The sequence below is a fragment of the Aphelocoma coerulescens genome, chromosome 7, assembly GCF_041296385.1.
Source record: "Aphelocoma coerulescens isolate FSJ_1873_10779 chromosome 7, UR_Acoe_1.0, whole genome shotgun sequence".
NCBI lineage: Eukaryota > Metazoa > Chordata > Aves > Passeriformes > Corvidae > Aphelocoma > Aphelocoma coerulescens.
In genome coordinates this window covers 17,902,447-17,926,533 of record NC_091021.1, presented here as the reverse complement: position 1 = coordinate 17,926,533, position 24,087 = coordinate 17,902,447, and the positions used below count along the sequence as shown (strand labels likewise).

Below are 24,087 nucleotides of genomic sequence, written 5' to 3'. Positions count from 1 at the left end.
TTACAGAGCTGTAAATGAGAAATCATTAGACTATACATACTTACATGTTAGCAGCAGATTATTTGTGACTGTGACCGAGACACAACATTTACAACCTCCAAAGCTACTATTTTAGTAGGTGCTGACTTTAAGAGGACAGTAGCAGTTGAGAAGAAATAGTTTGCAGGTAGGTAAGGGTTTCTGTCAGTAGATGGATACTGGCAGCAGGGGATCCTAGTGGTATACAAGTGGTATGCAAGAAAAATGTATCACAAAGGTGATCTAGGAACAGAAAATAGAGGCTGGTACAGACCAAGTATTCAAAGCAAAGCAAAGCAAAGCAAAAAAAAAAAAAAAAAAAAAAGAAAAAAAGAAGAAGAAGAAGAAAAAAAGTGTGCTTAGCTGATGCTTGGAAAACCCTGTTTGGAGAGTCAGAGTACAATGTTGTTAGCATTTATTTTTGTCTGCTGTCACATCACTTGAGACACAAGTAGTTCATCAAGAGTCAGAGTGACAGAAAGGCAGAAGATTTATAGGCTGTGCCTATAAGATGGGTCAAAACATCACAAATGAAAATTTTTGAACAAATAATTTGAAACCTTTTTCTGAGGAAGTGGAAGGAAAGCACTGGCACCTAGTTGTCTACAAGGAGATCTGGAGAAGCAAGCAGGCAGGCACACGTGCACACACTCACTCTGGCACACAAATAGGGGGAATCTGGAGGCCAAGACCTGGCTCTGCCTTGGGGAGGCTGAACAAAGATGCTGTGGATGCTCACCATGAATCTTGTTCCTTGATGTTTATATTTAATGCTAAGATTCAACCACATGCTACTCTAAGAGGATTGTTCTGTCAATTTTAGTGCCAAACACAGGCTCTCAAATTAAGTTCCAGGCACCATTACGCTGCAGCTTAGCTAATCGTGAGCAGGGAGCTGCTGACTCCCCCCAAGGGCGGGGAGCCGGGAATCCCACCCCAGATAAACCCAGCTGCAGCGAACACTCCCTCTGTCAGCAGAGGTGCCGCCCAGCAATACATCTTTGTCCTTCGCTTACAGGGTTAATGATCATCCAGAGAGGCAAAGATTATCATTCTTTAAACCGTAAGAGCAGAGAGCTACAAGTGATCCATTACCCCAGACAAACTGTTTGCTTAGGACTGCAGCTCACCACAGCACTGTCCAACAAACACTACGCAATGATGGGAGCGTTACACAAGTGCCTCATTTTCCCTATAGGGCTTCAAATGCCTGTCCTCTGCAGGCATGACACGTTTCTGTAGAGCATTCACATAACACGAATTATTTTACTAAACTCACAGCAAATTGTTTACAGCTGTTAGCAAAGTACTGCTCTTGGCTTGGACAACCAGCTGGAAAAGATGAGTAACTTGTCGCAGTTGCCCCACCTACCCTTATTTATTTTTGAGAAGAAGAGGCAGCACTGCTGGAATTGCCACACCGCGTTATTGAAACGCAGAGAGGCTTCTTGCGTACGTCGAATGTGGAGTAAACAAACTCCAGCCGTGTTCGGCCAGAGGCAGCACTACTTTGCTTTGGCCACCAGATAGAGCTGCTGCTCAACTTTTGAATAAAGCTCGGGCATTCCTGGCGCTGCTCAGAGGAGGAGAGGTCCTGTCACCGTGTCACGCAGAAGTGCAGCTGAGATCCACACCTTCCCCCTGGGAATGAGCTGTGTGACGCGGTGCCTGACTTTAATGCTCACGGTCTATTGCAGCAGGGCAGGGGACAGTTGTCAGGAAACAGAGAGAATTGTGTTCAAACAAACACCCCCAAGTTTGAAGGTGTCCCCACCTTAGTCATCACTCCAAATGCAGAGTGGAAACCAACCTTCCAAGATCAGAGTAGGTTGAATATGGAGATTATCCAAGGAATAGGTTGGATCCTTCCCACAGTAAGGAACAAGTAAGTCTCTTCTCTTTGCTGCAGCAAGACCTTCTACGGGTAGAGTCGTGCATGACTCAGATTTGTGCATGAAAATCAAGTGCTTAAGCATGGAGTTTGAGACATTTCTGATGGTTACATCTAGTGTTATGAGAGGAGTGACTCTGCTAATACAAAAGCCATGGAGCAGATATTAAAACCAGCTTGAATGCTAAAGTTGGATACAGATTAACAGCTCAGCTAAAGCTTATTACACTGCTGTTGACTTCACTGGACTAGTATCTGTTGCTTACAAAGTCAGACAGTCTTATTAATACATTAACATTTTTAATAAAGGGTAAAACGGATCAAAACCTGGCAGACAGCCATTGAAGTTTACCTGTAATGCAAATGTTTCTTTTTGGCAATTAAATGCTACTGAGCAGCAGCTCAGAAGTGCTAAGTATGGAGCCTTACATTTTATTATCCATGCTTTTTCCCAGCGGTTACTGATTCCTGTCAGTGAACCTTTCAGAGGCTGGCCAGATTTTCATGGTTATGATGCTTTCAGATGTTCAGGGTAGCAAATACTTTCCAGCTGACATTCATCCTTGCTGATTTAATTCAATAAGGCGACCAGCAAATACAGCTAATGTTCCTATAAAACAAACTAGCATAAATATGCCAAGGAGAAGATGATCAAGCACCATTGCAACAAACTTCCACTCTTCTGCAGCCTGAGAAAGAAACAAAGGAGATGGTAAAATCTCTGCAGAGCCCTGTTTGTTACAGCATTCTTGTAATTTACTGTCTTGAACAAGGGGAAGGCTCTTCCATAAGTGCCCTTATTGTCATGCAAAAAATGCTCATTCTCTTGTCAAAAGCAGGTCAGTGGTTAAGAAAGCCTAAGCTACCTAGAAATAAACGTTTCAATGCTAAACTGACCAGAAACCCTAGCAATATGCTGAACAATTTCATTTTAAAAAATGTTGAAAAGCTTAATTGTTAGGCCAATTGTTGCTTCTGAAAGAGAGTTTAAAACCTTGAAAGCAAAACGCTTAGTTTGACCCAGCTGACTTGTTTTTCCATTGCTTTTTTGTTCTCATGGGATATCTAGGCAATTGCTATTAATCTAACCCTAATCCCTGCTTTCCATGCATTCGAATGTCTTGTAAAACCTTCTTGGTAGCTCCATTAGTATTTTTTTCCAGTTGTGGGACACCGTGAACCACTTGCCCTGTGCCTTTTCACTGGATGCTTTTGGTGGGAACCCAGCACAGTAAGAACATGCAGAGTGCAAGGCACCAAGTACAGCAGGGCTCAGGATTTCCACCCTGTAACTCTGCTTTAAGGAGTGACACATGCTGGCCCTAAGGCACCTTCTGCTTTTGCCTTGGTTCTCCCACAAGTAGAAGAGGCTGTTGTAATTTATCTAGAGAAAACCAATAATGAATACTGTTTTGAGGTGGTTCAGAAGTGAATGCAATGAAGTGACAGCCCTCAGAAGCCACAACCTTCAGTTTATTTGGGGAACTTGACTTTTGAAACCCCCTGGAAGTGATATATCAACAGTGCCCAGATGACACAAGCAGCTGGGCTCCACTTCCGAAGGGGGCATTTGCTGGTAACCTGAAGACCCTCCTTGTGAGCCAAGGAGGAAGTGAAGCCCAGAGATGCTGAAGCCACGCCAGCCCTGCTGAGGACAAGAGTTTGTCTGCAGAGAGGCAAAGGAGTCACGGGGAACATGAGACTACAGCCAGAGCCATTTCACATGCTCCAGGAATTTGGTCTCAGGAACAAACACTGTGGTGTAAATCCTGTCCGTGGGAAGGAAGCACCTCCTTTTCAAGAGCATGGGCCAAATAATTTTCTCAGAGAACCTGCCTGTTTTCAGACTAGTCTGCAGCTCAACAGGAGAGGTCTACGACCACTTAGGTGAAAGGAAGGTGAAATACCAGGACTGAATTACCCCTGCAAAAGCTGTGTGATCTGTGAAAGCTGAAATAAAAGAGGGGTTAATTGTACTGAATGTGCTAGGAGGCGGCAGAGCTAGGTTTTCCTAGGGAACACTGCCATGTGTGACTCTATATGCTTTTATCCTTCCTTTGGCTTGCAATGTGGAAAAAGTCAGTAATCAGAGTAGCTCATGACATACTTCATTTGGAGGGACTACTTGTAGTATTCACGAATAAAACAAAACCTTATCAAAATTGGAAATATCATTTGTAAGTTACATTTAACACTTCTCAGATAACACTACTAGTCTTTTGGAGTTTGGCTTGCTTCCTGGGTTTTCAAAAGCAGTAGGATCTTACCACAGGGGCAAGATGCCTGAGCTGGAGACAGGAGAAATGTGTTTTGGAACTTGCTTAGAGTTCTTGAAACTGCTTTCCTACTCACAGACACTCCATCTCTATGGCTTCACATATCACATTAAGAAAACCTTAGCACTGACACTTTTTCCTTTTCTGTTATTTTGGGAAGCCAATATTCAGTTAACATCTGTGACAAGTATTTGTTGCTCCTTGTTGACTCCATCAAGGGGAGAAGACTGTCCACTGCTAGAGCCAAACCAGGGCTTGGAGTGTTTTTGTAAGGCAGGGATATTTTGCCAAAAAAGTAAGATGTAGCAACTTGAAAGCTAGAAATGGATCATGCATAAAAAAATGCCTTACATTACTGGCTTCTTGGTCCGATTTCATCGTTTCTGCAATGTATTTGATTCCCTCTATAGCATTTTTCACATCTGGATTTTTGGTAAGCGGCGAGTAGAAGTTGACAGGCACAGAACCTGACTTCCCAGAAATGTCAGAAATATCAATATCTTCTGCAAAAATATTTTTGTCTTGTTTGGCTCTTGATGGTCGTTTCATTGTAGAGAAAAACATGACGTTTGGGATTGTGTCAATAAAGATCTGAAAACAAAGGGAGAAGACGACAGTTTCTGGGGCTGTGTTACAGCTGCAGCTGTGTGCTGAACAAAGACAAGCCTCTCCGCTCCCAGATCGCTTCCCGTGCTGGAGCTGCTGCAGATTCCCTCTCCGAGTATGTCACAACCCACGCCTTACTTACACTGGGGCTTTTGTCAGCCTTGTGTCCCGGGGCAGAGGGAGTCACCCACAGGCCTGCCACACGTTTTCTGAAAGCCATTTCCCCTGCCACGCACCCAACATCCACACATGAAGTGGGAGGCGATGCTACAGAGCAGATCCTCAGCTAGCATGAGCTGACAGAGCTCTAGCCATCTCATCTAACTTGAAACATATTGCCTACAAATCTGACTTGAAGAATGGATGACAAAGAACCTCTTTTGGCTACTTAGGTTTGGTTCTGCTATTACGAATGTTTGCTATACAGGCATATACGGTTTACAATAAATTCCTTTGGAGTCACAGAGACTTGCTGCCAGAGCAATGTTAAGCACATGCAGTGTTTCCTGTTGAAATTTCTCTTCTGCAGGGATTGATTGTGCTGCAGAGGGAATCCTATATAAATTGTAACCTTAAAAGTAAAATTAGAAATACACAGAACAATCCCCTTTCATGTCATGGTTTAGTATGAACTCAGGCAGGCTTCAAAACAGCAAAGATTACTGAATAAATCAGATGATCTTTGATACTGTGTCCCAGGCAAAGAACTTGTAATGACAACCAATTTTTTCTACATCTTATGATTACCATTAAGACTCCTGTGCAAGGATCTCCTTTACTCCCAAGGGCTGCAGACCAACTCTGTACAGGAAAAGTACAGAGAGGATTTTTTAGCTTTTGCTAAACCATATTTTGCAAAATGGGATGCTGAACTCAGGGATTCCCTGTGGCCTTTGTGCTCTGCACTCACACAGGCTGATGGACTTGGCCACTGGCAGGCAGCAGTGCCTTGCAGTCAGATGGAGAATTAGACCAGGAAATGTAATTTGAGTCTAGATGGACATTTTCTTTTCCCTGTGCCTTCAGACAAAACCCACATTTTGTCTCATCTGTTCCCTGCAAGACTCTACCCCAGTGGACAATTTTGTTACTTAAAGGAGCACTTCAGCAATCTTGCTGACTTTATGCACAGCTAAGAAGTAAACACTGGCTCTTGTGCCTAGAGACCTTTAACATGATGCATTCACTTCCCCAATTCTTTTTGACTTTTATTAGAAAACCTGCCAATAAAATATGGAGCATTCAGTGGAAGCCAGCAAACGTGCCAAGCCATAGAGCTCACCTTCCTGACCCAGTGGGGCATGGTGTGAGTGCTGGGGGAGCGGTGGTGGGTGTTGATGACGATGACTGTGATGATGATCGAAGCGATGACAAACACCATGGTGAACAGCATGTACTTGCCGATCAGAGGCACTGCGCTGGAGGTGGAGGGAATCAGCTCCACGATGACCAGCAGGAACACAGTCAAAGACAGCAGAACAGAGATGCTGAGAGTCATTTTCTCACCTGTCATAAAAAAACCCCCAAAATCATTGCTGCTCCTATCATTCAGTACAGAGAGCATTTATTGGAGAAGCAGGATGTGGGTGATAGCTGTTCACTCAAACACGTGTGCATTTGCAGTGCTATTGTCTCTGCCAGCATCCAAAGCAGTAACTAGGCGGGACAAACCTGAGCGCCTAACACCATCAGCTCCAGCACTCAGGTGGGAATTACCAGGAATGACTGGGCTGAGGTGCGGGTGGTGGATATTTTTACTTGCCAGAAGCATTTCACGGGCTGTGTATTTTGGACAATGAAGCATTATACACCTGATTAGTGCTTGCTCCACTGCCTCCTGAGGGTTTGCTTGCCTTATTCTCTGTCTGTGGGCCGAGGGAGCAGACTAAAATCACATCTGACATCAGGTCAGTTGCTATGCGAGACCTCCTCACATATGAAGGGTGTCAAAAATTAACCATAAAACATTATTCACACATTTTTTTAATCCAGTTCAACTTTGTAGGAAGCTTTCCACTCAAAACACGCATCAAGTATTTCATAAGAAGGGGCTTGCACTGAAATTAAGCAGTATGAAAAGCTGACAAAAGGCAAAAAGAATGAAGAGGAGAAAATGGTTGTAGGGAGCATGAGTGGCTCAGCAGTGACAAAGGAGGCCAGAACAGGTCAGGATTGCTCTGTGTCACACGAGGCAATGTGTGCGAGCAGGTAATGAGCTCTCTGCTCTGACATAATGCAGAAGGGCCTTTGTCACTCCTGTGTGCTCATTTACTGCAGGACATACTAACACAATGACTACCTGTGGCAAAACATAAAAACTAACCAGCTGAATCTTTAGTTTGCAGAAGTTAGCTGGATAGATAGTCAGCAATTTCCATGGGAAAGCACCCCAATTTATTTATATCAACAGTTTCAGTTTTCAGCACTTATCCTTTCTTTGCAGAATATTTAAAGCCATTACTTTCAGTGGAAATGTCCAGTTGTAATATGCACCGGCTTTCAAGTTGGCTGATGATTTCAAATACTGGGAATTTCTCAGGAACATTTTAGAAGAGCAATTTCTATATTTCTATGGCAGTAGAATGAATAAATTTACATACCTGAATCTGTGGGTAGGTAAAAAACTAACCCTGTTAAAAAGGAGAAGAGCAGGCAGGGGATGATGACGTTCACGATGAAGTAGAGAGGCAGGCGTTGCATGAGGAAGTGGTAGGTGATGTCCAGGTAAGGGGTGTCAGGGCAGCAAGCATAGTAAACCCAGTGCTTCCAGCCACGGTAATCCTTCATCACCCACTCCCCACTCTCCATGAAGTTACTCAGATCTGGACGATCACTCTCCTGGCAGCAAAACACCCAAACAAAGTCTTAATACTGCGTATTCTGAACCAAATCAAAACTTGGCAGGTTTGGCTCAGGAAGAGGATTCCAAATAATTCATGCACTTTGGGGTTTTTTGTGAGTAAACAACTCTTGTCTATGTTATTTTGCCTTAGAATATTAGCCTCTACACAGCATTCAAGTAAATATTATAGTCAGGGATAGTAGACTGAAAAAATATTACAGATAGGAGACATACCTGAGGGGACAGGGAAAGAGTCCTTAGCAATGGAAAGTCATGAGCAGAGAAGATATACCCCCTCAAAAAAACCCCAAACCCAAGAAAACAAGCAGAAGCAGAACAGGTAACACCATAAAAAGTGGTGCAAAGCTGTCAGAGCACAGACAGGAGACTGTTAGGGCACAGGGATAATATGTATGCAGAATTTAGGAGCCAAACCAGGAAATCTTGTGCTAGATCTACAAATAAGGATTTTCTATTTTACAGGTAGGGTCTGCTTGTTTTTCCAGTCAAAACTAGGCCATATTCCATTTTAAATCTGAGATTTCCCTAAAAATACATACAGGTCTTTGCTGCTTTTCCCCATTACAAACTCCCTGCTTACCGGGTTAATGACAACCACTGTACCATCATATGTCCAGGTTCCCAACTTCATACTGCAGTTCTGCTGGTCAAATGGGAAGTGTGTGACTATAATTTCACAGTAACTCTTAAAAATAGCTGGTGGTGTCCAGGTGATCAGACCTGTGTGCTCCAGAAGGACTTTGGTGTATTTTACAATGGCAAAATCACCGTCTGCACTGCAAAAGGAACAAGGACATTAAAAGCAATATGGGCAGCATAATTACACAGTCACAAAAGGATTTCTCTGGCTTGCAGGTCAAATGACTCCCCAGTGCCTGCTCTTGGAGAGGCTTACTCTGAGGAATTGTACCCACTGGAGCAGATGTCATGGGAAAACTGTCCCACCAGAGTGCTGCCATGAGGCAGGGCTCCTCCTGCCTCCCTCCCTCCCGTGGCAGCTGGCACCCCTTACTTGTTGTAAAGAACAAGGTCTGGCCTCCAGATATCATCTGAGGGGATGCGGATTTTTTTTACGCCACCGTAGTCATCTGGATTCCATCTGAGGTTGACGTCTGTCCATTGCTAAAGAGGGAAGATTTCAGCCCCTGAGAACCTCTCCCAGCGCTTCTGGGGGTAGTTTGAGTACTTCCCAGAAACAGCTCCTTCCTTGTTTTGGGACATGCATGTAAGTATAAACATATGGGAGTGGGACCCCCAACTCATTTTTTACATTACCTTAAATTTTGGTTTAAGAAGCTCAAGAAAAAAAAACAAAAATCCCCAAAATAAAATAATACAAGGACAAATATATCAGAAGCCTATTGTTTGAAATACAACCCCAAATGCTTTTCTTGAGACTCTTAGTGTCTAGAGCATTTTATTCTTGAGATCTCAGTAAGAAGAAATGCTCTGCTACCTGACCCACCTGCCCAAACGTATGACAGTGTAGTTAATTCCTGACTGTGCCCAGTGCATTTGTTTGAATTAGATGAAATGGGTAAGAATTTTTAGAGTTACCTGTTTCAGGCGTACGTTGGTTGTCACAATCTGATTTACTTCATCCTTAAAAAAAAAGGAAAGAAAAAAAAAGAAGGCAGTATCAGCAAGCATCAAGATTAAAAGATAAAAATTGTTTGCTTAGAAAAACACCACCACTTGGCACTATCACACGAGCCAGCAGATCCCCATTACCCGCGTTCCTACCGTACCACGCTAATGAGCTGGATGAGCTGCAGCCCCACGGTGACAATGACGGCGTCCCGATGGTCCTCCACGGGGCGCACCACCTTGTTGTAGTCCTTGAACAAGTCCTCCACAAGGCGAGTCTCATCTTCATAGCACAGGGCCAGCCCAGCTGCAGAACATCAGGGGTGGCACCAGTCAGATGAGGCAGGGAACAGGCTACAGCACCGCCAGTCTGAGGCTGGCATGGAGGAAGTGCTGCCCACAGCGAGCTGCTGGTGGGGGATAACACCAAGCTCTCCCTGTGACTCTCGCTTCAGACTTGCACCGCGGGCACTGCGGGTACCGCCAGCGGGGTAACTGCCTGTCTGACCTGGGTGCCAGCTTAGGAGTAAGGCAACAATGGCCTCCATCCAGGAGATGAACAAATCCAAATAGCCAGGATCATGGACATCAGACTGAGCATCAGGAGTCTCCCAGCCTGAAACTGTGCTAACAGGCAATACTTATGGGCAGTTAAACACAGAGGATATCCAGTATCAGGGATTTCTAATGTTGCCTTTTCCACCTTCAATTCCACAGACCTTCCTGTGACAGTAACATTAAAGGAGCAGGCTAAGCACACCAGTCACTGAGAAGAAATCATCACCTAGACTCCTTGCAGCCACAATCTAAGTGGAACAAGAGCTCCTCTCTGCAATGGGAGTTGCTCAGGTTGTGCAGGCGGCGAGAGAAGGAAACCACTCACTGTGCAGGGTAGGTCCATGGATAGCTCTGCCCACAGGCTGCCCAGCATGACTTGGCAGTGCTGTGCCAAAGAGCCTTGTAAGAAGAGCTTCACAAGTGAAAATGGCAGGGAGCAGCCCTGTTCCAGTGGGGTCTTCCCAGTGCCTGTGCATGGCACTGCACTCCCAAGAAGCAAGGGCACTGGAAAACAGGTGGGCCCTGCTTCCAGAGAGCCTGTGGCAGAACAAGCAGGCACATGATGTCCTCAGACTGTAGCTGCTTCACCGTTCCAGGGGAGGAAAGCAAATGGAAGGGGTGCTTGGAGGTGTTTTTTTATATCTCCCCTCTTAAAGGTAGTGAGAAGGAACAGAACAGTTGAGCCTCATTGCAAGCATTTTTGGCAGATTGCACCCTTGTCTCCCTCTCTCTGTTGAATCCTGGGTCACAGAAGTCAACAAGAATTTTGCTGCTGACTCCAACTTAAGCTAGGATTTCCCCTGGTTTCCTAACTGACTTTTCATCAACTCCTTTTATATAGCTGAGCTGAGATTGCCAAGGATTCTGCCTTGGCCTTGTCCCGCCATGAGGTTATATTAAAATACTTGGATGCCAATGAGAAAAGCTGTCTGTTGCAGACAGGCACTGTTTGCTTCCCCTGCCAGGAGGCTGAGCAAGGGTGGGCAGGAGACATCTTTCAATTTTTAAGTTATGATCACAGCATCACGTCTAATTGAAGCTCTATGCTTTATTAATCCAATTAAAATCCTTTCACATTGCTCCCTTCTGGTGTGGCTTGGTAGGTATTTAGTGTACTGCTTGAATTTTTTGAAAAGCTTTTAGGATCACAAAATATTTATTCTTTTAAGGGACAGTTTAAAAACAATTATCTCAGTACAACTCATGCAGCTGCAAATCAATTCTACCTCCTTGTCAGTCACCCCACAACTTAATGAAATTTCTTGTAATGATTTTTCACCTTCCAAGCCATGCTTACTAGATCCTTTCACGTATTTTGAAATACATGTAGCACTAGGGTAAACGGGAGCACGAAAAAAGAGATTACCGATAGAAAAAACACAAACTTCTCAGTTCAAAATATCTGTTTCCTGAAATTACAAATATCTGAGCTGCTGCTAATGCACTCCAAAGGTTTCCTTTAAATGATTTGGTGTGTTCATAAAACCTCACCAGTAGGACAGGCTGCTCCCAGAACACACACTGATGTATATACAAAGCCCCAGTCCCACACACTCAGGAAGGAGACAACCCCCATTCAAGGCCATGGCTGGAACACCTTTACCTGTGGAGATGAGGAGGAGGAGTATGCAATGGACCTTCATCATCCCAGCTCCCTCTTGCTACAGTCATACAGATGGGGGCACACACAAAGCACCGCTGAGGTCCCTTCAGAGGGGGCTGTGCTGCCTCCGCCAGGGTGCTGCCAAAATATACCCACCAGGGTATTGATTTACAGCACCTGTTCTGGGAATGACAGCTGAGCCCCATTGCACCACCGGGCTGGAAATGGGAGCAGAGTGTGTTTCACCCGTCAAATGTCTTCTGCAGTTTACAGAAGGTAATTTTTTTTCTGAGTGTCAATGTGATCTGTGACTTACTAAACAAATAAACACACAAATGAAATTAAGAAAGAATTACCTGTAAGTAACTGAACATCTTGGTGAGATCTCAGAACCTCTTTGTGAACAGAGAAACTTGCCAGGTTTAGGGTTTTGTTTCTCTGAGACAAAACAGATCCCAGTAATTTATTTCTGAAACACCCTCGCCAGAGTACAGACCTCATGCTGGGAGGAGGCTGCTCCCTTGGCTTCACAGAGGGATGGGAAATCTTTGAATAAGTGAACAAATATTCTCGAGAGTGATCCATCTCCTTGAATCTACCAGTCCCCACCTTGAAAGCTATTAACTAAGTAAGAAGAGAACCCACCCCCCTGGCTGCCACCACCTCTGTCCTTACTGAACTGAGAAAGTCAAGTGGTAGAAACATGACTGGTTTGTTTCTGTAGCAGGGCAGATCCAGTGGATTTCTGTAGGGTATGCAAGTGCTTGCTCTTTATTGCCATAAATCACCTGGAAAGAAGTGAAAAGTGATGTGTTTAGTAATAACAGTCATTTAGGCTATCAAAGAAAACAAGAAACTGTGGAGAATTTTTTATATATCTATGTGTATATATATACACATATATATATACACAATTATCTACTCTGGAACTCAACGATATCACTCAGGAACAAAACCTTGAGATAGTCCTGTGAAGTGCTCATCAATTTCTAGGAAAAGAAATAAAGCAAAAAGGAAAGATGTCACTATAAATCCATGAATGTTCTTTGCAGTTCAGGTAATCTGGTTTCAAAAGACTTGGAAAAGGCCCAGGAGAAAGTGACAACAACATCCACAGCACAAACTGGCTTCTGTACCTGGAACACATAGAGAGTATGAACCATCAGTCTGAAAGAAAAGCAAGTGAGAGAGAGCTTTGGTAATGTCTGTAAAATCCTAAATGGTCTGGAGAAAGCATATTTGGATTCACTTTCTGTCCCCATGCAAAAAAATAGAGGGCATTGAGGGTAGAGCTGTCAGGCTTAACCAAGACACCTCTTCACAGAGCGTGTCTGCAGTGGAGTTCAGTGCCACAGCAGTGACTGTTTGCAGAGGTTTATCTGTATTCAGAAAAAACACCTTGCTAAATAATTTCATACTATTGAATGTACACATGCACCCTCCCCCTAAGAAGTCTGTCACAGAAGTCCCAGAGTCACATGTCTCAGGACTGGGGTGGTGTCCCGGGGATTGTCTAATGGTAATGGTGTTCTTGCATTTTGCTCAGGCAACTGCCATGTGGAGATAGGACATGGCACTGAGTGACCTGCCACTACCATTCTTACACAGTGTTCCAAATTCCCTTTTCCAGAAAACATTCCCCACAAAAACCTTTCTTAGCTTTGCCTCTGGGTGATACCAGATGTATTTTCTATTCTTGCTGGACAGCCTTTGTGCTGTCTGCCAGCTGGCTTGGTGTTTCATGCTGGATGCCTTTATTATTATTTTAATTATTTTTTTAAATCACTCTCCCTCACCCACCCCCCTCCAGTAAGCATTTCGCCCTGCGTTTACATTTATCCTCCAGTACAAACTCTCCATCTACATAACTCTGGCCTCGTTCCTGGCCTATTCGTGGCCGGCAGCTCCCATTGTTGGGGGGATCTTATTTCAAACCCGCGTCTGACTGCTTCCACCCTTTATCCCAGGCCAGGCAGCTGCCCCGACCAGCGGAGATACAATTGCATGGAGGCATCGTGGGAATGCTGACCACAGCCCTCCGGATCCTCTCAGGGTCTCAAAGCATTGCTGCCCACCCCAGGCAGGGCTGCCAGGTTCGCTCCAAGGCGGACGGCGCAGAGTGCTTCCACACTCTGGCAAACGACAGCTCTTGGGTAAGAAAAGTGTCTTCCCTCCTGACAAGGTCTGGCTCCTGGAGCTGGCAGGGTGCAGAGTTTGTAGGGGCCTCAAAAAGTCTGTGGCCCCAGCAAGGGGTTATTTCTCTTGCAGCTGAGCCGACCCCCCAGCCTGGGAGCCAGCCTCCCCTCACTGGCTGGAAGTCAGAGCTCAAGTTGGAAGAGGAAGGAGCAGGTATTTGGAGAAGGCCTTTGGGGAGCAACGGCCTGGCTGCGAGAAATGTTCCCTGGCAGAGGCACAAAGCCTTTTCCCTTGCAAAAAACGCAAGGCAACCTGAGCTACTGCAGTTAAATATGGACAGAGAAGTGAATGCTGCTTGTTGTTAAACTGAGGAATGTGACCCATCATGACCAAGGTGAAAAGGCAAGGGAAGGGGTACACTGAGTGCCTGAATTTGATCCATTTCTAGGATGGGTATTTTTCTTTTTTCCTTCAGAGTATTCAGAGAATTTTTTGTCAAATGTTTCATTCCCACACAAAAACCCCTTTTTACATCTATCTTGACTCCAACCTTCCTGGCTTGTTTTTATGAGCCCCTTCCCCAGCCCTCAGACAAACCCACTACACAGCATGCTAATGGCAGACCAGCCTCATTGAGATTGATTGGAAAGCAGTAGAACTCACTGCTTGCTGAATTTAGGGCACTGCTCCTTCCATCCACGTACGAGGAGCAAGCCCTGCTAGGGCTCCTGCCCGGAGGAAGTGGGCCATAAACAAGTACTGCTGCAGGTGAGTCTCTTTGGCAGGGTGATACTGTACAGACACGGTGCCAGTGAGCAGAATGCCTAATGCTTTTGACAGGGTGAGGAATACAAGAGTTTAACTGAAATTTTGGTCACAGAATTGCGTGCAGAGAGGCAATGCCCGATGGAAGAGAGCAGATGCCAGAGGCTCCAACAGATACACGGACGACAGGGCCTGGGGGGGGGGGGGGTGGAGGTAGTGAGAAGCAGAAGCAAAACTAATAAAAAGAGCAGAGAAAGGTTAGCTAGTACATCAGGGAAATGAAAGGAACAAAAGTTTAAAAGTCCAGCAGCTTTAGTTTTAGTTTTCAGATGCAGTACATACCTTAATGCATTTTTGTATCAGAAAAATGGCATTGTTGGCGACAGTAGATTATGGCAGCACTGAATAAGGCAGATGGCTAGACAAGTATTTGTGCGTTCGCCATGTGCTTGTTCCCAGATTGCCCTGGTCGCAGTCATGGCACACATTCCCCGCTGGAAGCCCGGCCGCTCGGCTCCATGGCCACCAGATGGCAACAGCTGGACGAGGGGACGAGCCGGAGCACGGCGGCGCTCGGGAGCGCGACCGCAAACTGTCCCAGTGGCAAGAGAAAACGGAGCAAATATTTTCCAGAAGAAATTAATTCAAGGAATTAGTGACAGTCTTGAGATGCTGAAGGACTGTACTTACCCGGTTTATTCCAGTGCCCATTAGAACATGCTGGGCATGAATATACATGTCAGTAGGTTTTGATAAGATTAAAGTCCTCAAATCAAGAAATCCAAAGTTGCAGTTTTCCATACTGAGACCCACCTCCACCAACCCACAAATACATTTTATCCCCATAATGTTTGTAGCAAATTTAGTTTCAGCACATATTTTCTTTGTTTTCTATTGCATCACCCAAAGGAATTGAAAATACCAAAAACTTGCTCAAAAGTGGTGATCTTAACCTCTGCAATTACAGAGCTTTCCTATCATGGCAGAGACATGGTGCACAGTTACCTAATCTGAAGGATGCTTCTGGAAAAAAGAAAGAACTTGAGTCTGGAAAGAAAGAGTAGAGCAAGGAAAAGGCCCCCAGTCAAAGAGAGAAACCACAATCACAAAAGACATTGTTAGATCAGTAGCACAAGTGTTAATCTAATGCAGGTGAGGAGACACTGCTCACATTTAAACTGGCACTGGCCCTCATGGTCACACTTCTCAGACAGAAATGACACTGTTAACAGAGACTCATTCTCCCACGCTGGGCAAGGCAGGCACAGCAGCAAGAATGGAGACAAGAATAACTGAAAACAGAATCAGGAGAGGTGACAGGCACACGCTGAGCAGCCACAAAATGCCCAAGGAATCGGTAGGCAGGCTGCAGCTTCACATTTCTTTTTGTTATGGACATGCCAGGAAACCAGTCCTGGAATTGAACAAAGCTGCTGAATAGAGCAGTGGCAAATTTAACTCCAGCTGACATCCCTGACATGGTTGCTTCTAGGGCTCCCATCCAAGTACAAGGCTTATCTCTGGGGCCAAGGTGAGTCATGCTGGAGAGCCAAACAAGAATCAGAAGAGGACAAGTCCATTAGCCATGAGGTTTGCTCTGCCCTGCTGCTGTGGGCCACCTTGTCAACACAGCAGCTTGTGTGAGCCATGCCAGAGTGGTGGGGACTGCAAAGGAGCAGCTTTGCTGGTCCGTCCCCTCAGGAAGCCCTTCCTGCAAAGCAGGACTCTTGAGCTACTCTGCTTCTGTGGTCAGGAAAATCTCATAATTCTCAGATGCAGCTAGGTGACGCCTGTATTTATTAAAGGCTCTGCCCTTCCTCAGCAGCACAAGCTGAAAAATGCGCTCATCTGGCACAGACCACTGCTGCTACCTGTTCTGAACTTTGTCTATAATCACCAGCCATGAGTTTTCTCTTTGCAGAGGCAAAGAAACTCCACAAAACACAAAAGTCTGGCAGCTGATAGTAAAACTGGGCAGAAAGGGTGGGTGGTCTGGATGTCAAAGCTGGGAACGAGTTCTGCTGCCAGTTCTGCTGCATCCTGATGGTGGAGACATCCAAAGCAGTGTTTAAATGGTTGTTAGGTACCCAAGTGCTCTCCTAGGAGTGTCTGCCTCTGGATGTGACATTATTATATTTTAAGTGCATATTTAGATGCTATTTGTAAGTATATAATTGAGTTACTACCAGTGCAGAAAGTGGAGCTCAGCATTACCTGGCTTCTGGAAATACATGTGTCATATCCCTACTGCACTCCATACAGTGGCTTTCATGAGTGGGCCCACAGGAGCATTTAGCTTGAAGTATTTGTCTGGATGCTCACATTTACCTGTTTAGATACTTCTATCTGTTTCTAAAGGCAGATGATTCTCCACTGGAGTAACTGCAGAGCAGACCGTTCAAGTTTAGCTTCACATAAAAGCTGCTTGTTCAGCTCCCATGAGGTCTGACTTATTTTGGCCAGTATTCCATAGTTCACAGCTTTCCTGAAGGCATTTTGAGGGGGGCTCCACTAAACAGCCAGTGGAAAGAAGAGCTGGCAGTGCAGGGAGTATGTTTTAGTGCTTAAAGCTGCTGTACAGATTGACTGACACAGGCCCTTCTCTGATTGCTGCCACAGGGATATAATTGACTACAACCCTTCTGCAACGTCATCACTCCCAAATACAAAACAAATCCTGGAACACGGAGCGCCTCACGGCACATTCCCCATATAACCCCAGCTATGGGATGAGAGCATAAATATCCATCTGGATGTCACCTGCTTCCCATGGGACTCCTGTGCTGTGGTGAAAGGCAGACAAGCTAAACCATCCCACGTCACATCTGCGGTGAGTGCAACTAAGATGAACTTTTGTGATCCTGAGAACACCTCTGTAACCCTGTGAGAGCCTCAGGGTGCAGGTTCTCTCATTGCTGGTATGATCTGGATAAATACATAGAAATAAGTTTGTTTAATTTTTAATTCTGCCAGTAGGCTGAGTGGCAAAGCCCTCTCCCTTCCCACATGGTGCTTCCCCTCCAAAAGCCCTCACTGATCCTATAAAACACTTAGATATCTGCAAAGCATCCCTCTCACCTGGGGCTGCAGTGTTTGCCTTTAAAAAGTCAACATCTACCTCACTGTGCTATCTGATCCTTCAGAGTGTTTTAAAGCAGGAAATGTCACCCTCTAGCCATGCTGTCCATTAGCTCCCAGAGACAGATTTCTGCTCCTGCACACAGCACACTTGGAATTGTTGATACGTGCTTTACCTGGGACTGACCTCGTGCCAAATACTCACTTTTATTGCTTATGTTGGGATCTTTGCCAACACACACAGAATTTTCTTGGTAATTAGTGGAAAATACTGACTTCTGTGGCTCCTGGTGTGTAGCTCTCACCTGTCACACAAAGTTTATTTTGCCTCCTTGGCAGCCTGGAAGATCTTTGCCATGTTCCTCTTGTGTTGGACAACAGGGAACTTACAAGCTTGTGTTGACAATTGATAAAACAGAAAATCAGAAATCTACCCTACACTCCAGAAACACCTTCAGAGAGATAAGTGGGTCCCTGCAGGAGGGTGGGGGCTGGCAGTGGCGAGGCACACATGGGTAGAACACTGCACACTGGGCAGGAGTCAGGGGTGGCTCCCACTCCTCTGACAGCCCCACAGACTTTTACTCAGCATTTCACATGAAGCCAAATTCCAGATTTCCCTGCTCATCAATATTTGGGATCTGCCAGGAGTTCAATACACCATATTCAAGGCAGCTGGGGGAATATCTTGGTAAACACACTCCACAGCAAGGGGAGCAATGTGAGTGTAACCCGAGCTGTGCAGGAGCCAGAGAAGCAGCCTCATAAGAGAAACTGTCACTGAAACAGAGTTCCAGTTTAATGATTCTTAACAAAGTCTAGTTCACAGATTAGCCTGATTGTGAAGTTCACCCTCCTAGCAGACAAAGGCTACATCTATGCTGACTTGTCACACGGCCCTGGAGTTTGCACACAGCCCGTGTTCACACATAAAAGGCTTCAGCACTGAAGTGCAGCACAGCAAGTGGCTTTGTGGTGTGAGCAGCTTAGCAGTGTCCAGATGATACACGTCATTCCATGCACCATCCAGCCCAACCATACTGCCGTCACTAAAAAGAATATTCCATGTGACCAATTTCCTTGGTCACTTTTCCTGGCTACTTTAAGTAACCTGTTCCGAAAACTTTTTATCTTCCCTTTCTTCTCTTTCTGTGCCCCCTGCACCTGGAGGTCACTGCTGGTGTACTGGGCTGGGTATCAGGAAGGCTGCTGTGCTGAGTGCTGGCTCTCCAGGAAGCCTATGGACAGCAGCAAGAGCCTCATCCTTAACTAACACTCAGCAAACTGACCATAGCTTAGGTGTGAGGCTCAACCTGACATCAGAGCTGCAGATGAAAAACAGAACATCAGCAGCAGTTTTCCTCCCACCCATGCAAGAGAAAGAGAATGTCAGATCCCTCCTAATGCTGGGGGAGATTTCCAAACCAAGAATGGACACAGACCACTGAACAAGCCAGTCCACACTTTCCATGGCAGTACCTCTGACTCCTCCTTTAGCTTCCTCCATTGCCAATACCCTCACCAGTCACTGCCAAGCCGCTTCTTTGCTGCAACTGCAGACCAACCAGACTGATTTAGGCTGCAGAGAAAGAACTTCACAGTAAGCTGTGGGCAGACCACAACTCTTCCTCCAATGACGGGGCATGAAGGAGCTGTAGAGACTCAGCATGGCACTGTATTTGAAGTGATTGAGAAGAGTGAGCACTTGGATTGCTGAACATTGACTGCTGGGGTTTGGGATTTTTTTGAACAAAATTTAAACCCAGTGTATCCACTGTACTGTAACACCTTTGGAAATGATGCCTTTTCTCCGAATGGCAAGGAGAAGTACTTCCAGGAGAAGCTCATAGTTTCCATGAGGAAGTGATTTGCAAATGTCAATGCAACTGACCTTGCAGCAGCTAGCAACAGATGTTCCACCTCCCCCACACGTATTTCATTATTGGCCTCAGCCTACTTTAAATAAAAGTGCTCAGCTGGATGTTAAACCTCCTTTTTGGTGAGGTATCTTGTCCTGCACCATACTGCTGCAAGGTGAGTTAGACACCACCAATCTCAGTGTACCTGAATTCCAGTAGTTTACTGGAAGGTGTCATATGAGAGTTATTGCATGGTATAAACAACATATGTCCAGCATCATGATGCTGGAAAACATGAAAGGGGATAAAATAACAGATAACAAATTATAGAAATCTCTCCCCTTCCCTTTTTTGAGAACAGAGTAGGTGTTGGAGATGAGCAGTGAGCAACAGCATCGTGCTAAATTCTTTTGAGTTTAGTGAGTGATCCTTCAAGCAAGCTTTAGGATACACTACCTTATGAATATTATTCTACAAAATGAGTAATTTTAATAGTTTGTACAATCCTATTTGCATTAGCGATGCAGTTAGTAATGAGACAGAAAAATAAGAGGTAAAGAGAAAAAGCTTAGCATTCAATCTTTAGGCTTGATAGCAAGAAAGAAAAATTACAGGCAACATAGTGCTTGAAAATAAATCCTGGTTGGCTGCCAAACATGTATTTCAAAATAATGCCTAATTGCTTCAGGAAATACACTAATCAAAGGCTCCCAGAGGCCTAAGAACCATTTGCTCCACTTGACCAAGGCAGAGTACTGATAAACACCTGAGTGATGTAAGGAGCTATACATGTCCTTGAGACAAAATACATGAGAAATAGAAAAGGACATCTAACTAAAAGCTCTTAAACAAGTTCCTTGAGCAGCTTACTGACATCACTCTTGGGGGAGATCAAAGTAAGATGTTGCTCTGACCATGAAATCAGCAACAGACATTAGACAATCACTGAATCACACTGTCCAAATTGAGAAATAGAAGGAGGCATCAAGAAGAGTATCCCTGTGGTGTGGGCCAGATCATGGAGAGACACAATCAGGCCAGCATGAAGAAATGATCAGATTATGCAAGGGCTCTGGTGAAGAGCATAACTCCAATGTCCATGACCGAGGCACAGGAAGAATGTGCTGAAAAACTGAAGAAGAGCTGGACCCCTCAATGCACAGGTAAAACTTCCTCCTCTCAGTACATCCGCCTGGGATTCAGCTGGAGGCAGAGCTCAGGGTACCAACCAGTCCCGTGCTGCAGGGAGGGTACCCTGGGGAAGTTTGCTGGAGGGGCAGTGGCAGCCCCAGCCCAGCTCCTCACACCCCTGCCCCTTGCTTGCAGTCCTGCCAGCACATGGCCAGAGCACGAGGCTCTCTTCTTGCCTTACACGGTTTCTCAGCAATCCCTTTGATCCAGGACGTATGTCCTGGCCCTCCTCCTCGTGCATTACATAAGCTTTCTAGGGCTGAGGTGTAGTTGCTAAGCAGTAATTTTGCACGACTAAAAAAGAAACCCATGATTGCTAGGTTCACTAAATGTTTTTCTCCCCTATTGCAATATAATTATAGCTATAATAAAAACATTGCAGAACATTCACCAGCATGCAAAAATTAGGTCAGGAACAAAGTGAGTATATAATACATGCTTTTTAGAAGCCTTTTTTCCTTCCTTTGCCATTGGAGGGGGAAGGACCAGAAAAGTTTGTTATTGCATCAAATCATAAATAACAGGTTTTTCCATCCAGTCAGCTAACCTGACATGAGCTTGTGTTCTTTTTTCAGAAGGCAGCTTGCTTCCCTCATCACAGAGCTCTCCTAAAGCCTCACCAGAGGTTTCCTGCCTATGGCCTCAGGACAGTGTTTTCCCTGAGCTCTGCAGCCTGAAATGGGGATGCCAACACATCCCTCCAGTGGGGAGCTGCAGTTTAATCCCTTTTTTCCCATCCTTTTGTACGTCCAGCTGCCCTTTGATAAGGTGTTGCCAGTGTCTCTGCCGTGCTGTCCACGCGTACCCCACAGCACTGGAGACAACAAGATCAACTGAACTAGAGACAACACTTATTCCTCAGGGAAATCAATTCCTTCAGAGAAGAAATCAACTTGGTTATAGCCCTTGCTTTTCATAGCCCTAGATTATTTATTCTATTGTCACTTAATTAATACAAATATTAAAAATATCCACTTTCCGTGTTTAATTAAAAAAATTGAATAAATGAAACTTAAATCATGCAATTGCTTCTATGCCTATGCAAAGCATCTTCTTGATTAGCAAAAAGAAGTATCAAATCCACTCCAAAGACAACATTTTTTCTGCACTACCTGTTTTAATGATTACACTCAGGAAAGATAAGCATTTCATTACAATAGTAACAAAAGCAAAATTAAAATGGAGGCTTTTGCCTACACACTTAATAAAAAATTGCTATTAAAGAGAATAAGGAAAAGTCACTGCATACAGATTCCAAGTCAAGAAAGCACTTCATTGACTGTTAGGGTCCTCCATCCCTCATTCCTGACCCTAATGCAACACGTGACCCACACACTTGAATCCAAGAGATGTGCACTCTGTAGGGGCAGCTCTGTTCCCTGTAGGGTGAGCAGGGTGGTTAGCAGACAGTGTCAGCCTTAATTAGTTGCATATCGGTATTATCTGGTGTTAAACACGTTCTGAAGCTGAATCATCCCTTGGCATGCAATTTCCTTCACAGCCCGTCATGGGAATGGGAGACTTGGGGAGAACAGAGTGTGTTAATGCCCGCAGGGCCGGGCTGCCTGACCCCGAGCTCCTGTGCCTGCAGCTGCTGTCACTGCTCACTCGGGCAGTGGGTATCAGGAAAAAGCTGCGTTTCTCAACATGGGTTTTTTGGGGATGGTTTTATTTACTTTTGGGTGTGGGGGGTTGCAGAGCCTTTGCTTGCTCTGGTTTGGGGTTTTTGTGTGTGTGTATGTTTGGGGTTTTTGTTTGGTTTTCTTTCAGCAGCGGGCCCCCATTTAGATTTTTCTCCTTTCCTGCAGAAACTTTCATTACTATAATCACTTGTTAAACTCTGCTTGAGAGGAGGCATCTCCAGCAGGAGGCTGATGCTCACTAGTAGCTAACAAACCTTGTTTGCCCTGTGTGCATTGACCATCCCCAGAGCAAATCTAGGCTTGCTATTTTCGGCGGTCTTCTCTCTCTGATCCACTTCTCAGTGGCCAGCCCTGCTTCCAAATGCAGCTGAAAGCACCTGTAGCAAAGCAAGGGGAGCAGCTGTGTCAGCAGCATCCGCCTGCTGTTGCACCGAGACGGAGAAGCTGGATATTCCACACCTGAGGAAAATGTAATTATCCTAATTGCTGCTATTTACTACGTCCTTCCTGCTATAGGCTTTAGAAAGGGGAACTACAACTTCCCGACTCACGTTTACTTGCACAGCGCTGGGGAACAACAGATGCCTTTTGCTCAGGTAAGCCGAGGGCTCCTCTGGCTCCCCAAGGCTGCCGAAGGACACGGGGTGCCACAGCCCGGCCCTGTGTCACTCCCGCTGGGCGCTTTGGCAAGAGGATGCTGCTGCCACAGCACCGGCTGCCAGGACAAGCACGGAACGGGCACTGCAAACACCCCAGCGGCGCTACCTGGAAAAAAAAACATCCCTTCTCCTGGCGACAGAGCCGAGGGGCCTTGAGTGCTGCCACGGCAAGGGGCTGAGAGCTGAGCGCAGCGACAGGACACTGCCGAGGGCCAGCCACAGCAAGGGAGCCCGAAGGGAGGGCAGGAGAGATGGATGGCCCGAGGAGCCATCCAAAACACGGGGCCGAGTGAGGAAACGCATCGCAAAGTGTCAGGGCAGCGGCAGGAGATAGAGCACGTTTAGGAGTCAGCTTGGAGCAAGGTAGCGGTGAACACGTGTGGCTGCAGGAGCGCACGGCAGATGTGACTGAGCAGCACGAGGGCCACTCCTTTTGGGCTGGGGGGAGGCAAGGCTATGGCCGGAGACATAGAGCTTTCCATCTGTGGCAGTTCATTGCCATAAATAAAGTGACAATGTGCACTAATTAGTACAGGAGTTATAACAGCAAGCCACTTCTAGTACTACAGATGACTGAAAAAAACCTCAAACCAAACCATACTTCAGATTCTCTCAAAACTTCCCCCATTCTGCCCCCCCCCCCCCAGCCCAGAGCACCACTCCCCACACGCTTACCAGTGTGCATCCCCAGCTTCACCCTTTCTTTCATGGGATCCCTCAGTCCCCAGTTCAGAAGAGCTGCAGAAGAGCCACCTTCTCACCTCTCCTCTCCTAGCCAGACATGCAAGGCAGGGTGGGATGCAGGGAGGCACCTTATTGCTGACAGGAGTGAGCACAGCTGGTTGTGATCACTAGGGGAGTATTCCTCCTTGTTCTCCTCCTGCTCCAGGTGGTGTTTGCAGGGCAGACCAAAGTGCTTGCACCAGAGCTGAACATTTGAAGTGCAAAGCAAATGTTCTGGGATGGGTCTGCATTTGAAAGTCAGTGGTGTATCCACCTACTCTGGGCAGCTACAGCTGTGTAACTGTAAACTGCCATTCCAGTTCACATACAGGCCACTACAACAATAGATACATTTTATCAAGTAGTAGATGGCTTGACAACACTTTTCTTGGTTTATTTAAGAGTTCTGAAGCCTTCTTGAAAGGCATCTTGGACAAAGAAGAAAGGAATTTTCAAAGTAGACAGAAATTTGGGGGAACCTTAGCAAAGTGTCAGGACCCAAAATATTTAGATCAGAATGGTCTTGTCAAAACTGGTAAAATGAACTCACTTCTTTAAGTCAGAGGTTGTTCAGTGTTCAAGTGCCAGTGTAAGAAACAAAACAAACAGTATTTTTGAAATAAGTTCCATA

At 45.5% G+C, this 24,087-nt stretch overlaps 1 protein-coding gene across 7 annotated transcripts; it reads right to left on the bottom strand.

Moving 5' to 3' along the window:
• Positions 1–828: 828 nt before the first annotated feature.
• CHRNA1 (cholinergic receptor nicotinic alpha 1 subunit) lies at positions 829–24,042 on the bottom strand. Of its 7 annotated transcripts, XM_069020620.1 has the most exons (11): positions 23,409–24,042; positions 12,078–12,190; positions 11,403–11,717; positions 9,403–9,548; positions 9,212–9,256; positions 8,667–8,776; positions 8,235–8,430; positions 7,392–7,629; positions 6,074–6,297; positions 4,537–4,776; positions 829–2,598 (listed from the first exon to the last, which is right to left on the bottom strand). In XM_069020620.1, exons 3-11 carry the CDS (start codon positions 11,443–11,445, stop codon positions 2,467–2,469), a joined length of 1,374 nt encoding a protein of 457 aa, XP_068876721.1. In that variant the 5' UTR covers positions 11,446–11,717; positions 12,078–12,190; positions 23,409–24,042; the 3' UTR covers positions 829–2,466. The 7 variants fall into 7 exon arrangements, with proteins under 7 accessions (XP_068876721.1, XP_068876720.1, XP_068876725.1 ...); XM_069020619.1 differs by lacking the exon at positions 11,403–11,717 and having other exon boundaries at positions 11,759–12,190; XM_069020624.1 differs by lacking the exon at positions 11,403–11,717 and having other exon boundaries at positions 12,083–12,190.
• Positions 24,043–24,087: the final 45 nt, after the last annotated feature.